Consider the following 13,545-nt stretch of genomic DNA (forward strand, 5'->3'; position numbering starts at 1 on the left):
ATAAACTTTTTTTTTTTTTTTTTTTTTTTTTTTTTTTTTGGATGGATAAATTTAATTTGGTAAAAAAGAACAAAAAAAACAAAAGAACAAAAAACGTACGGTAAAGCAGCGATCAGATTCTCTAAATTTAATATGCGAATCAACCGGCCATTTTCCATTTTCCTGTCTTCAGTCGTCCATCTTCCCTCCTTCAATTCCACCCTTCTCCAACACCCTTCTTCCATTACGAAGAATTGCACAAGAGTCAGATGTCTCTGAGTCAACGTCAATGCTCGTACTTCCGCCTTTCGCCGTCGCAACTGCCTCGATTCCGTCGGAGATTTTCGTTTTCGACTTCCAGGTACTTTCTATCCTATTTTCGCTTCTTTTCTTCTCTCCATTCTAACTTCCTTCACCGCGAGCTATCTCTGACTAACATGAACGCCATTCCACTTAATCGCTTGACTTTCCCGCGTAATTTGTGTACCGGTCGAACTGCTACCATTTTACTACCGATTGAAATTTAGTGTGTATTGGAAACTCCGCCCGACCTGTGATCATATAATCTTGGAGTGTAGAAGATGTGTTTGTCAAAAGTATTCTAATGGAGACTTTCTTTTCCTTTCTGTTTAATTTATTGCGTGATTATTTCTGTTTAACAGTTTCGCATCATTTTCCAACAGAACCTTGCCTTCTCACTTTTCGTGGACCGACCATTCCAATTTTAATGCTCGTCCTCTCGTGGTTTGTGGAGGTGAGTCTGTTGCAGATGGATATTGCGAAATGAATATCAATGCACAGTGAAGTTGCCTTTACGAGTACATATTCCATTTTAGGCTTTGAATAATTCGAGTTTTCAAGACAATCTGGTTTATTTCCCGCCATCAGTTTAACGGAAACGGTTATGGTTTTGATTTCATCGTTTCTTTCCATGTACTACATGGACTCCTGTGGAATAAATTGGTTAAGCTACCGTAAGACAACTACTTTTATTCATGTTGTGTACGAACCAGCATTGATCTATTGTTTTGCTTCTTATGCATTGAATATTGTAGATCCATCGCTTTTATTCTCCTGATGACGTTGATTCTATGGCAGGGACATGGGAGGTCTGTTCTCAAAGGAAACATGAGCGGGTACAGACTTCAATGTGTACAAGCAGCTCAAATGATCAGAATGCCAATGTATATAGAATTAACCCACATAATTTTCCTCAGGTGACTGTTGGATGATAGGTTGAAAATTTGTTTTATCTTTTTGCTTGTGCATTAAGCGTACGATTGCCAACTTGCTTGATCTTACAAAATAACTGAGACGCAACAACCTTATGTAGTCTTGCCTTATACATCTAGATTGTGCTGTATTATATCTGGAGAAATCAAATTTGGGCACATAATGGCCAATATTTGTGTGATCTGTACTGTCAGGTCTCCCTTTTCAACCATACATTACGGTTCGTTATATGCAAGCATCTGTATGTCTCGAGAGTTTTAAGAAACATTGCTGGGAGAGCAAGTTTGTGAATTTTGATACATTAGGAACTTTGATTTTTGAATGGTAAGCAATAATTACTATATGGCATAAGGGGCCAACAGTGACGATAAATTCCTAAAAACTTCAATAATTAGGGATGTTGGGCCGGTTTTGAATGACTTTCCAAGTGGTTTAAAAAGTGTTTTTATGGGAAGAAAAAAAATGTTTTTAAGTAGTTGGAAAGTCATTCCAAACTGGTCTGACATGTTAAACATCAAAGCTGTTTTTTCTCTTTTGTCATCTTGCTATGAGGCGAGTCGGGTATTCCTGTTATAAGTTCTTTGAGGTAGACAGAGAAATTGTGAAATGAGGAAAGTAAGATGCATCGACTATTTACTACAACTGTCTATCTATTTCTAATATTCAAAAAAAAAAATTTCTATGGAGATTTGCTTCTTAATTTTGTTCTTGGGGTCATGTTAAATGCTTAACTAATTTTCTTGTAAGCTTTGAATGAGTTTCCCCTTTGGGCATTTGTTGCCCGCTAATAGGATAAACTAAAAATCATTATTTTTTTTCCCTTTTTATCTCTTGCAATATAGAGAACTTGCTTATTACCTATGCCTTTAGTTCACAAAACTTGCTGATTTTCTGATAATTATGCACTGGAATTGTATCAGGGTACCCAAGCTAAAGTTGCAGTCAACGTTGTATTTGCAGCTTGCCTTTTCAGCCTGACACAACTTACCTCTGTTAAATTTATAGCCAAAACTGTCCTAGAGCGATTCCCTTGTATCATTCAAAATTTTGGGGCATTTAGCTTGCCATTTGCATGTGTGTCTAATACGTTGAATAAACCGACACCCCTTCAGTTGGATATATACACGCCTGCATTTAGGGATATCAGATGGAGTTTTGCACGACTGATATACCTATTCAACATTCAACTTGAGAGAAATATTGGCACGTAAGTGAGGTGCATATTTGTTGCCCTTGTTCATATTTTGGGGAATGATTGTCACTCATCTGAATTGATGCTGTAGACTTCAAATGTGATGAAAGAACTAGATGAACTGCAAGAACCATGTATTCCATGATTGCATTGCATTACTCACCTTTTTTTCTCAGTAGAAATTCCTGTTCTTCAAGAATTGAGAAATCATCTAGTTTCGTTTTTTTTTTTTTTTTACTATTATTTATTTATTTATTTTATTTTAAGGTTCCTAGTGGTGCTCCTTGTGGCATGCATCTCATTTATTTTGATCGGTGGTTTCCTGCTCTTCAAGCTCAGGTACTCTACTTTTATTCCTTTCTGCTAAGTACTAACCTGCAGCTTTAAATAGACTTCATGCTGTAAATGGTAAGATCTGATATATAGCGTATTTAACCCTTCCCAATGCAAGTCTTGAATAAGTGAAATATTCTGTTTTGTTTCCTGTGTTCAAAAGTGGAGAGTTAAAATGGAATGGGAGGGTTTTAGATTTGCTGGGGTATAACTATCTCCCCCAATCCCCTCCAATCACTTTCCCTAACTTGTCAATTTTAGGGGGAAAAAGCTGCATTGATTTATGCAACAATTATACTAAAAAATAAAGATATGTGGGATCAGCAAAGACCTGTTGTGTTATCATTTTGTTTTGCTTTCTATTTTAAAATAAGAAATATGTTGTTTGAACAATTTATTTGTCTCTTTTACATTTTTTTTTTTAAATTTTAATAAGAAGATAATGACAGTCTAGTTTTACGTTATAATTTCTCTGAAAGTTAATTTTAATTACCTAATTACTTGAACTTTCAATCTGTTGCCTACGTTTCAATTCTTGCAATCAATTGTTAGTTTGGTTCTTGTCTGTTAGTTCATTGATCCTTTCTACTTGCGATGCACATTCTTGTTTACAAATCTGGGAGTGTCTTGAACAGAGGTAGCACTCAATCTCTAGAGGACTGCTTATGGGAAGCATGGGCATGTCTATGTTCATCATCCACTCACTTGAAAGTATGCTGCATTTTCATATGAAGATCCTTGAGTTCTATTTTATTAATGATGAACTTCAACTGTTTTCTTAAAATTATTTGATAAGTATCTAAGAACTATTAATCTGACTCAGAAACATCTATATTTTGAACTAACAGCAAAGAACACGAGTTGAACGTGTTATAGGCTTCATTCTTGCCATATGGGGAATATTATTTTACTCTCGTCTACTCAGCACAATGACAGAACAGTTTAGGGTAAGCCTAATGACAAAAAAACAGAAGAAAAAGTAGGTGTTTACTGAAGCTAATTTCCGTACACTTACTACTTATGCTTGTTTGGACAGCATAACATGCAAAGGCTGAGGGAAGGTGCACAAGTGCAAGTTCTGGAGTCTGATCACATCATCATTTGTGGTGTCAATAGTCATTTGACTTTTATTCTGAAGCAGCTAAACAAATACCATGAGTTTGCTGTTCGCTTAGGCACTGCAACTGCTAGGTAACTGTTGCTCCTCCTGTCATAGAGTCTGTCAACATCAAGTTGTTATAAGCATTGGCAAGTACAGTTTCTTTTTGGTCTATGTTTTCAGGAGACAGAGAATTCTTCTCATGTCTGATCTTCCAAGGAAACAAATGGACAAGTTAGCTGATAATATTGCGAAAGATCTTTACCACATTGATGTTCTTACGAAGAGGTAACTATGATGACGTTATTTTCTTTCTTAATGATAATTGCAGACAGAAAATATTTGCTCTCTTTTTTGGATCTGCATATGGAGTTACCTTATTCGATTTATTTTCCCGAAGGAAGCGAAGTTACTAAATTTTTTTCTCTATTGGCCCGATTTATCTTTGGTCTCATCTAACTCCATTAAGTTGGTGGTTTCACAGTTGTAGTCTCAGCTTAACAAAATCATTTGAAAGAGCTGCTGCCTCTATGGCACGAGCGGTTATTATACTGCCAACAAAAGCAGACCGGTAAGAAAGTTTTCAGCTATAAGTATATTTCTTTGTCTTCGTGTACTGTTGTTTTATTGAGCGGTTTTCTTGTCTTACATATTATCTTTTTTTTTCTCTGACCTTGTAGAACTTGTCTTTATTTATCAAAGTTAATGATTTCTTTGTAAATGCTACTGAACTTTAGTAGTTGGCTCTAAAGTTGATGCAATCTTTATGAAATGTTGATCTAGATTAATAATATTATGGAGTGGGGATGACTATTCTGATTTTCATAAATTGTAATCACGAGTAGGCAATTGCTTATGACCTTTAAATAATAGTTTCATCAAGTTGCAAGAACATCACTCCTTTCAACGAAGTTGAAGTTCGTACAATGAATATTTTTTTTGGAAGTGATAAAAGATGCATAATTTAGCATTTCCAATGCTCGAGTAGTTTTGTCCTTTTAAACATGTATGCGAATTATTTTCATACTACTTTTATTATTTTAATTTCTTCAAGTATTTCATGGTTCCTTTATTCTATTTATGAGATAGACAAATCTGATAACTTCTCCTTGCTCCTTCCACTGTCCTCCATTGGATATTGAGGTGAATTTGCCCTTATGTAGGTTTCTCAACCATCCTTGGTTTTTTTATAATTGTGGTGATATAGGAAGTAATCATTGTTCACCGTTATTGAATACTTATCCTGGAGACTTTTAAAAAGAAAGCTATTTTTACAGCCAATTGAAGAAAAAAGGTGTCTTGGGTATGTAGTGAGGGTGAGTCCTACTAAATAGAGCTTTTGTTTTTCATTCAGTTAACATTAAGTGTAGTTGAAATTGAGATATTGACCAGTATAGTCTGTAGGATCACTTATTTTGCTTTTGAATAGGAGAAATAAATCTTGGAATTATGGATTAACTAAAGCGTATTGCACACAAGTTTATTAGGTATGAAGTTGATACAGATGCATTTCTCTCTGTTCTTGCCCTTCAACCCATTGCAAATATGGACTCCATCCCAACTATTGTTGAGGTATGCTACCAATAAATAACAATTTGATCAGTTTATCAAATTTCAACTATGAATAGCTGAATCTGAACCTTTTCTTTATGAATTCAGGTTTCTAGTTCCAATACATGCGAGCTCTTGAAGTCGGTCACAGGACTGAAAGTAGAGCCGGTGGAGAATGTTGCCTATAAATTATTTGTCCAATGTTCTCGACAGAAGGGGCTCATAAAAATTTACCGGCACTTGTTGAACTATCGAAGTACGTGACAAATTTATAGTTATCTTAATTACATAAGAAAGTGTAGGGAGAAACTTCTTTCCTGGAACAACTGAAAGAAACATTGAGAAAAGAAACTTCCATCTTCTCATTCAAGTGTTGTCACAAAGGACGACTAACTGAATCACAATAAAGGGAGTAAAAGACTAGATGCTCACAATATTTAGAAACTTGTTCTTGAATTTCTAGGCCTTTCAGTTTCCAGTCTAATCAAATTTGTAATGCTGTGCTATTGCAGAAAATGTATTCAATCTATTCAGTTCTCCCCGTTTTGTTGGTCTAAATTATAAAGAAATACGCCAAGGATTTCATGAGGTACTTATTCATCAGCTAAGATTTCTCTCCCCATTCCCTTTCCTTTTTGCTGAATGGGTATTTCTACAGGCAGTTGTTTGTGGTATCTATAGAAATGGGAAGATACACTTCCATCCAAATGATGATGAGATTCTGTGGCAAAATGACAAGGTATGAATAATAGTCATCCAAACGCTGATTCATATCTCTCTTTTTTTAAAAAGAAAAAAGATAAGGGAAAAAAAGAAGCAGCATTTAGTTTTGATGGTCCTAGTCTGAAATTCGATCAAATTGCTTTGTGTTGCTCTTTCAGGCATATTATCTCAAGCACCCATTTTTTTTTAATTCAAGTTTCAGCGCTGAAATAAAATTTTGATTTTAGTTGGTTATAAATAAATCAGTATCTGCGCAAAATTGCTTTTAGAAGTATGTTATGTTACACTTCTCACTCTGTTCTTAGACTCATGCCAACCATCCAAAGAACAAAAACCAATGGTTTAAAATGCTTGTATGTGATGTGCTTGTAATTTTTCAAGACATGATAGGCTCCATTTTCTCTGATAGAAAGGTAGGGTGGGTGTCGCTGAAGGCAATAATCTTGATACTGCCCTTCTTTAGACTCGCAACATTGATTACATATTAATTGCTAGACGTGGACAAAAGAATTATAATGCTATGGACTAATTGCGTTTATATGGTGATCTGATAAATTCTCAAGTAGTTTGCTTTGAAGGAAACAGCTTCGTTCGATACATTTTCTCAGTTGAATTTGAGCATCTCTCATTACTTAATTATCTTCTGATGTAGATTTTGTTCATTGCACCTCTCCTTGGTGGACATAAGGGAATGGATGGTCATTCAAATGAGACCAATGGAGGAAGTAATGCCATTAAAAAGCTGGAAAGTATTAAAAACAATAATATAGGTTTACAGAAATCTCTGGAAACAAATGGAATGGGATTTGAGAATATCATCAAACATCCAACAAAACCTTCTTTCAAGGTAATATTTAAGTGATCTGTTTGTATTATCAACAAGCCAGTAAGCATGGTAGCTAATGTTTACATTGCACACAGGCTTCAAAGTGGACCGTGGGACCAAGAGAATGCATACTTTTGCTTGGTTGGCGCCCAGATGTTGTAGATATGATTGAAGAATATGATAACTATCTTGGACCTGGTAGTGTATTGGTAAAGCTCTTCTCTGTATTAATTTTCTTCATTTTTGCTAGACTATAAATCTTTGTATTAGATCTTGACTCCAGTGTATCACTTTTGCATAAGAATATGATGTGCTCTGCATTACAACAGTTCATGCATTATAGTCACTAGTCATGATCTTATGAAAAAAAAGATGCCTTGATTACAGTGTAGATTCATTGAAATATATCCCCATTTAGCTTCGCATCTCCACTTGAATGGAGGCAAAAGCTTCAATGAATTTTCTGGATAAAAAATAGCTCACATAATGGAAATTGGATCTCTATTGAAAGTGACGACACCTGGGTTCTTAGGAATGTGAAGTTTTTGTGTCATGATGTGATGCATTCAACTCCTGATTAGCGTCGTTGGGCTTGAAGAACCAGTTTTATACATCTATACTTTTGGTCATATGTCGCACGAATGTGGTTGTTGGACCATAATTGTGAGCTCTTGTGTATATGCAGGAAATTTTAGCAGATGCATCATTTGAAGAACGAAAGAAGGCTAATAAAGCTGTCGACCACAAGAAGTTAAAAAATGTCAGAGTTTCTCACAGGGTACTTACGATTGTCTTAATTGAATGAAGATAGTATAGCCTTGTAGAGCATTTTAATTCTTTCTTTAAGCCTCCTTCCATAATTTTGTACCTCTTTTTTGTATGATGTAGATTGGAAATCCCATGGACTATGATACCTTAGAGGAAACCTTAACAAATATTAAGAGTTCTTTCAGTAAAAATGAAGATGTTCCTTTATCTATTGCGGTGATATCCGACAGAGAATCGCTTCTTGGGGGTATGGATATCAAAACTATCTTATGTCTTTTTTAGCTTGTGTAATGTTTCTGTGTGTTAATTACCTGAAGATGGATTGGATTAATTTGCAACTTTTCAGATCCATCTAGGGCAGACAAAAACTCGGTATATACTCTTCTCCTTGCTGAAAGTATCTGTAAAAAGCACGGAGTTAAGGTATTTGTTGTTTATACCAAAGTAATATTATCAATAGCACAATCTTCTTATAAATACTATTCATCAATCCTTTGACATAATACATTTATGGAAAGCTCGATCATATTATATCATAGGCGGTCTTTTTGTGTATTTTCTGGAGAAAGTACGGTCTATAACATGACAATTTATCTCAGGTACAAAATCTTGTTGCGGAGATTGTTGACTCCAAATTGGGAAAACAAGTAAATGCTTCGTTTTGAAATTTTCATGTACAGCATTTTTAGGATATTCAAATATGGACGTAAATGTTACAACGTATGCAGATAACCAGAATAAAACCTTCCCTGACATACATTGCAGCAGAGGAAATAATGAGTCTTGTCACTGCTCAAGGTCTGAAAATGCATTGGACCTCTTTGAGATTGTTAGTGCTAGTGACGTCCTAATTCAAGGATATATTTTTGTGGCACAGTGGCAGAGAATAGTGAGCTGAATGAAGTATGGAAAGATATTTTAAATGCCGAGGGTGATGAAATTTATGTGAAGGTACATCTCTATTTCTTTGTCCACGTTACCTTTTATAGCTATGAACGTTGAGGTAAAACGACCGGGTTGAAAGTACAATTCTTTCCCTAGTTGAATTTTTTTGGTCTCGTGATTAGATGACTAAATAAAAATAAATGCGAAGTATAGTAACAGAGTATTAGGCTCAAGTTAAAGATGCTCATCTGTATAACCGTTTGTGACATAATTGCCTCATGGTTTACATATCTTCTTGACACAGGATATCAGTGGCTACATGAAACAAGGAGAGGATCTCTCATTTTCAGAACTTACCGAAAGAGCAAATCTAAAGCAAGAAGTTGCCATTGGCTATGTTAAAGACAATAGGAAGGTAAGAATGGTAGTTGAATAATGGAGAGAAATGTAGGTTACAAATCTGATGCATTATTGTGGTTAATGCAGGTAATCAATCCCATACCCAAGTCCGAACCGCTTTCTCTCCAATTGACAGATTCGTTAATTGTTATATCAGAGCGTGAATGACGAAAAAAGAGGTTCTCTTCCATCTCTACTTGTGATGTTATGTTCATATATACAATCAACATATAATTTTTTCTCCCCCCATAGGTATAGAACAGAAGAAAGTACCACACACGAAATTGTCAAAATATTGTAAATAGTCTCCTTACATGTGAATCATAGTGCTTCAAATATTAGATCATAGTGTAGAATTCCTTTTGAAGAACATGTTTCTTTTGTAAATAGTCTCCTAAAATCTTAATACCCACGGAATGGTGGGTTACTTTTTATGATTTCAAGGGACAGAAGTTGTTTTATTCTGTAACCCAAATGAATCTGACCATCTTAACAATACTTTGAATTAGGAGTCTTTAATTAATTAATTAATTAATGGTGTCGGATAGATGAACTTAATTTAATCTGCAGACAGACAAGATATTATAATTACATTAAAACGGAACAGATTTGTCTGAGATTCCCACATAAAAAAGACCTCGGAAGGCTCATCTTTTTATTAATCAGCTTAGGAATCAGAATCACATTCAGTGCATTCTGCAATTTCAGTATAGAAAAAACTAAAATATGAATAATTCCATGAAGAATCAGAAAGTAATTGTAGAGAGTGCTTGTCTTTTGGTCTCCAATCCAAATTCAGAGTATTAAATTTGAAAGAGAGATTTTTTTACAAACTTCAAAAAATATGCTCGTTGCTCGATAAGATTTGCTGAAAATATTAATATATATTAATAAACATAAACCTTTAATTGGTGGGTTTTCTTTTGGAGTGGCTCAAATTTTTACAATAAATGCTGGGATTTGTTTGGTTTCAATTCAATATATATTATACTTTTTTCTCTTTTTCTTTTTTTAAAAATGCGGCAGACAGACCCCAAAAAGGTTTCTACTTTTTTTTTTTTTTTTAAATCTATTTTCAAAAATAAAAAACAAAAAATTAAATAGCAAATCTTTTTTATAAACACTATTTTCACATATAAATTTTTTTGTCGGCTTATTATTTAAAAAGTAAAACTTAAAACGTTAGAAAAAAATTATTTATATTTTCGGAATTGGACAAAAAAATTTAACTTTTACAAAGAAAAAAGAAAAAAAAAAAAAGGGAAACTTATAATCATATTAAAATTAATTTTTTTTTTCTTATATAGAAAAGAAAAGAAAAAGAAAAAGAAAAAGAAAAAAGGCAATGTGTTGGATGCTGTTTTATTACAATCATTAATCCATGTGTGTGAGCTGTGGCTGTTTTATTGTTTTATTGTTTTATTATTTTATTGTTTTATTATTTTATACCAAACTTCATCTTTCTTCTACAAAACCCTAATTCTCAATAACTAATCCAAGCTTCAAAATCTATGTTTGCACTAATAAAACATAAAATGAGTTATACATATATTTTACCATTATAACTAATTTTCATACAAAGTCTTCAACCCATGTTAGGTAGAAATTAACGATGAAAATAAACTAAATTTGGTTGAGGATTATTATTAGGAGTGAGTCCCATGTTAGCTAATTTAGTGGAAGATCATGAGTTAATAAGTGAGGAATACTGTCTCTAGTAGTATGACGCCTTTTGAGGAAGCACAAAGCAAAGCCACGAGAGCTTATGCTCAAAGTGGACAATATCACACAGAGTAGTGATTTCTAACATAGTATCATAGTCATGCCCTAAACTTAACAATGACAATAGAATCCTCGAACAAAGAATTGCTTAAACTTAACAATGACAATAGAATCTTCGAACAAAGAATTGCTCGAAAGTGTAGTCAAAAGTGACTAAAGTGTCGAACAAAATGTGTACTTTGTTCGAGGATTTCAGAGAAAGGAATCAAGGGAAGGTTGTTCAAGAGCTCCATAAATTTAAGAGGAGACTTTTAATGTACTATCTCTAGGCGGTGAAAGCTTATGCTGGACAATATCATACCATTGGACAATATCATACCATTGTAGATTGAAAAAATCAAAGAGTAAGATGGAAGAATGGAATAAAAAGAAGATATCATTGCTTGATTTTTGATACACAAAAATTCATATCATATAATCAATAATAATAATAATCAAAACAAATCATTTCTGGTCTCTGCAGATAATGATATTGGGATCAAAAGAATGATCAAAATGCAGGAAGAACGATGAAGATGATTCATCAAATCATCCCCCAAACACCTAATTTTCTCTGCAAAATCTTGTTTTTCCCCCCAAATCCCAACTGGGTTTTCTCTGCAAAATCAAATCATCTTCTTCCTCGAGATCCCAAGCCCAGATTTTCCTTCTCTCATTGTAATTCAAAGCTTCCTGCCTCTGATGATTTCTTCTTCTTTTTCTTCAATTTTTCATGCAACACATCCTAATCCCTTCGCTTCCGATCCTTTCATGATTCTTAAGCGCTTGCAGGACGACATAAACATTCTGTATATCAAAAACCCATATGGAATGTCAGATCAATTCACACAAATTTCTACTTTTAAACCAACATTTTGAAGATCATAAGAAAAAAAGAACCAAGGAACTTACTCCCATGGGACATCTCCGACCAGCATCCAGTCACCATCTTTATCCTCATAAGTTGGAACATATTCAGACCCTTTATAGCCTTCTCTCTCGGAGTATTCACCTGAAATGGAAAAGGAATAAAGATCAAAACTTTATTATTAATTATCTCATTAACAGTTTATATAATATGTGAAAAAGGAAAATAAATTAGAATAATACATACCGACTCTGAACTTGAACATGTCTTGTAAAGTTTGGAGAAGCTCAGGGTAACCTTTGTATAAACAGAGATCAATTTTCCTCAAGTAAGGAGCTCCGTCCATGCTTACTTTCACATAATTTCCACTACTCTCCTGTGCCGCCGTTGCCGCCGCCGTCTTCTTTGATTGAAGGCTGTTCCTTCTAAACGATTGAACCGGCGGCCACCCCACAATCTGAGCCCTACACCACATACCCAAAACAAAATTAATAACCAATAATCTAATTAATTACAAGCTCTCAATCACAATTTGTAATTTTGGCCTTTTGGGTTTGGTTTGGATATGAAGAACGTACTTGGTGGGAGGTGGGGTTTGGAGGGTGGAATCAGAGGAAACAGAGATGTTTGAAGCAGATGAGCTTTGGTTGGATTCCGGTAGTAATGGTCTTTTGTTGTTGATGATTCTGAGAGATTGAGGTTGTTCTTGGCTGTTGTTGTTGTTGTCGTCGTCGGCGCCGGGGGGTCCAAGACGGAGCTCGGTGGCATCGAGGTTAAGGCAATTTTGAAACGCCATTGTTGCAAAGTTTGAATTTTTAACGAAGGGAATAGAATGAAAGGGGGAGTGAAGTGGTTGTATCTTATAGAGAAGGCTTCAAAGCAAAAGGGTATGGCTTAGAAAGAAGAATAAAATGAATAAATTAATAATAATAATTATTACTTTTAAAAGTTTGAAAATGGGACAGAGGCAAAGGAAGCTGTCGGTAGCAATTGCAGCAACTTTGAGGCAATGTGTCCGTGAAGACAGGGGACAAGGGTGGGACAAGGCCGCGTCTGCCCACGATGACAATGGACGGCTATGATTTGTTTAGTGATATGGGTAAGGAGAGATCTTGGGCGTTGGATTGTAGAGCATCCCCACGTGAAGAGGGCTTCCCCACATGCATGGTTGGATTTTAGGTCTCGCCTTTATTGGAAAACTACCCTTTTTTTCTTTTTTTCTTTTTTTCCTTTATTTTTTAATTAAAAAAATTCAAAGAATATTTATGTAACTAATGTTATGTTATGCTAAAGGGTGGAATGATTTACTAAAATGGATATTGTTTTGTTTTGATCCATTCTATATTACTAAACTAATAGGATTAGGGTAACTATGAAACTCGTGAATGAACAAAAATCTCAATAATTTTGGATATTCATGGATTTAAAAGAAAAAAAATCAAAAAGAATATTAGAGGTTGAGGTTGATCATATAGTTACGCCAAATTTTTTGCATGTGGTAGGGAAAGGAAAAGGATGTCTATTCGCCATTTTTTCAATGGCCCGACATGTCGACTTGTTATGTCTCCTCTTCTCGCTCTTTGAATTAAGTAGCTTGGGGAACAAAGTATAAAACCTCTTCTTAGTAGACGCGTTTTAATTGAGTAAATTTGGACGTTTGGTTAAAAAAAAAAGGGGAAACAAAGGGAATGAAAAGAGAGGGAATGAAACAAACTTGTTTAGAGTTGTGTAAGCTGTTTCACCATTGTTGGGCATGCCCATATCTGCCATTAAGCTTCAGAAAAGGAAAAGGAAAAGGCAAAAGAAAGGGAAAAAATTGTGTGGCAAAGCAAGAGGAGAGAGTAGGCATCAGATTAAATGTGATAGCTTTACACCTGTGGTTGTGTGGATGGTGAGCTAAAAGCATGGCACTTGCTCCAAACACAACA

General features: G+C 34.7%; 2 protein-coding genes across 5 annotated transcripts; one reads left to right on the top strand and one right to left on the bottom strand.

The window, feature by feature from the left end:
* The first annotated feature begins 138 nt into the window (after positions 1-138).
* Positions 139-9,457, top strand: LOC111790470 (putative ion channel POLLUX-like 2). Of its 4 annotated transcripts, none has more exons than XM_087122607.1 (24): positions 139-340; positions 642-733; positions 1,078-1,196; positions 2,133-2,419; positions 2,672-2,743; positions 3,373-3,448; positions 3,586-3,684; positions 3,774-3,928; positions 4,020-4,124; positions 4,321-4,407; positions 5,324-5,408; positions 5,496-5,643; positions 5,900-5,976; positions 6,046-6,126; positions 6,763-6,957; positions 7,032-7,145; positions 7,622-7,714; positions 7,825-7,951; positions 8,051-8,076; positions 8,304-8,351; positions 8,433-8,502; positions 8,582-8,655; positions 8,894-9,004; positions 9,076-9,457. In XM_087122607.1, the coding sequence occupies exons 1-24, from the start codon at positions 249-251 to the stop codon at positions 9,154-9,156; spliced, it is 2,514 nt and encodes an 837-aa protein (XP_086978733.1). In that variant the 5' UTR covers positions 139-248; the 3' UTR covers positions 9,157-9,457. The 4 variants fall into 4 exon arrangements, with proteins under 4 accessions (XP_086978733.1, XP_023527147.2, XP_023527148.2 ...); XM_023671379.2 differs by having other exon boundaries at positions 141-340; positions 8,051-8,127; XM_023671380.2 differs by having other exon boundaries at positions 155-340; positions 663-733; positions 8,051-8,127.
* Positions 9,458-11,122: 1,665 nt separating this feature from the next.
* On the bottom strand, positions 11,123-12,474 carry LOC111790501 (auxin-responsive protein IAA4). The gene is made up of 4 exons (XM_023671421.2): positions 12,196-12,474; positions 11,864-12,081; positions 11,662-11,761; positions 11,123-11,556 (listed from the first exon to the last, which is right to left on the bottom strand). Exons 1-4 carry the CDS (start codon positions 12,411-12,413, stop codon positions 11,481-11,483), a joined length of 612 nt encoding a protein of 203 aa, XP_023527189.2. The 5' UTR covers positions 12,414-12,474; the 3' UTR covers positions 11,123-11,480.
* Between the last annotated feature and the right edge of the window lie 1,071 nt (positions 12,475-13,545).

Source organism: Cucurbita pepo, chromosome 3, assembly GCF_057944985.1.
Source record: "Cucurbita pepo subsp. pepo isolate OVF chromosome 3, ASM5794498v1, whole genome shotgun sequence".
In the NCBI taxonomy this organism is placed as follows: domain Eukaryota; kingdom Viridiplantae; phylum Streptophyta; class Magnoliopsida; order Cucurbitales; family Cucurbitaceae; genus Cucurbita; species Cucurbita pepo.

Excerpts from the sequence above, each read along its gene's own strand:
- LOC111790501 (XM_023671421.2), bottom strand. The coding sequence starts at position 12,413 with ATGGCGTTTCAAAATTGCCTTAACCTCGATGCCACCGAGCTCCGTCTT. Across the intron at positions 12,082-12,195 it reads CAAACCCCACCTCCCACCAA|GGCTCAGATTGTGGGGTGGC; the intron begins GTACGTTCTTCA and ends TATGTGGTGTAG. Across the intron at positions 11,557-11,661 it reads GTCGGAGATGTCCCATGGGA|AATGTTTATGTCGTCCTGCA; the intron begins GTAAGTTCCTTG and ends TTTGATATACAG.
- LOC111790470 (XM_023671379.2), top strand. The coding sequence starts at position 249 with ATGTCTCTGAGTCAACGTCAATGCTCGTACTTCCGCCTTTCGCCGTCG. Across the intron at positions 3,685-3,773 it reads CAATGACAGAACAGTTTAGG|CATAACATGCAAAGGCTGAG; the intron begins GTAAGCCTAATG and ends TTGTTTGGACAG. Across the intron at positions 8,503-8,581 it reads GAGTCTTGTCACTGCTCAAG|TGGCAGAGAATAGTGAGCTG; the intron begins GTCTGAAAATGC and ends TTTGTGGCACAG.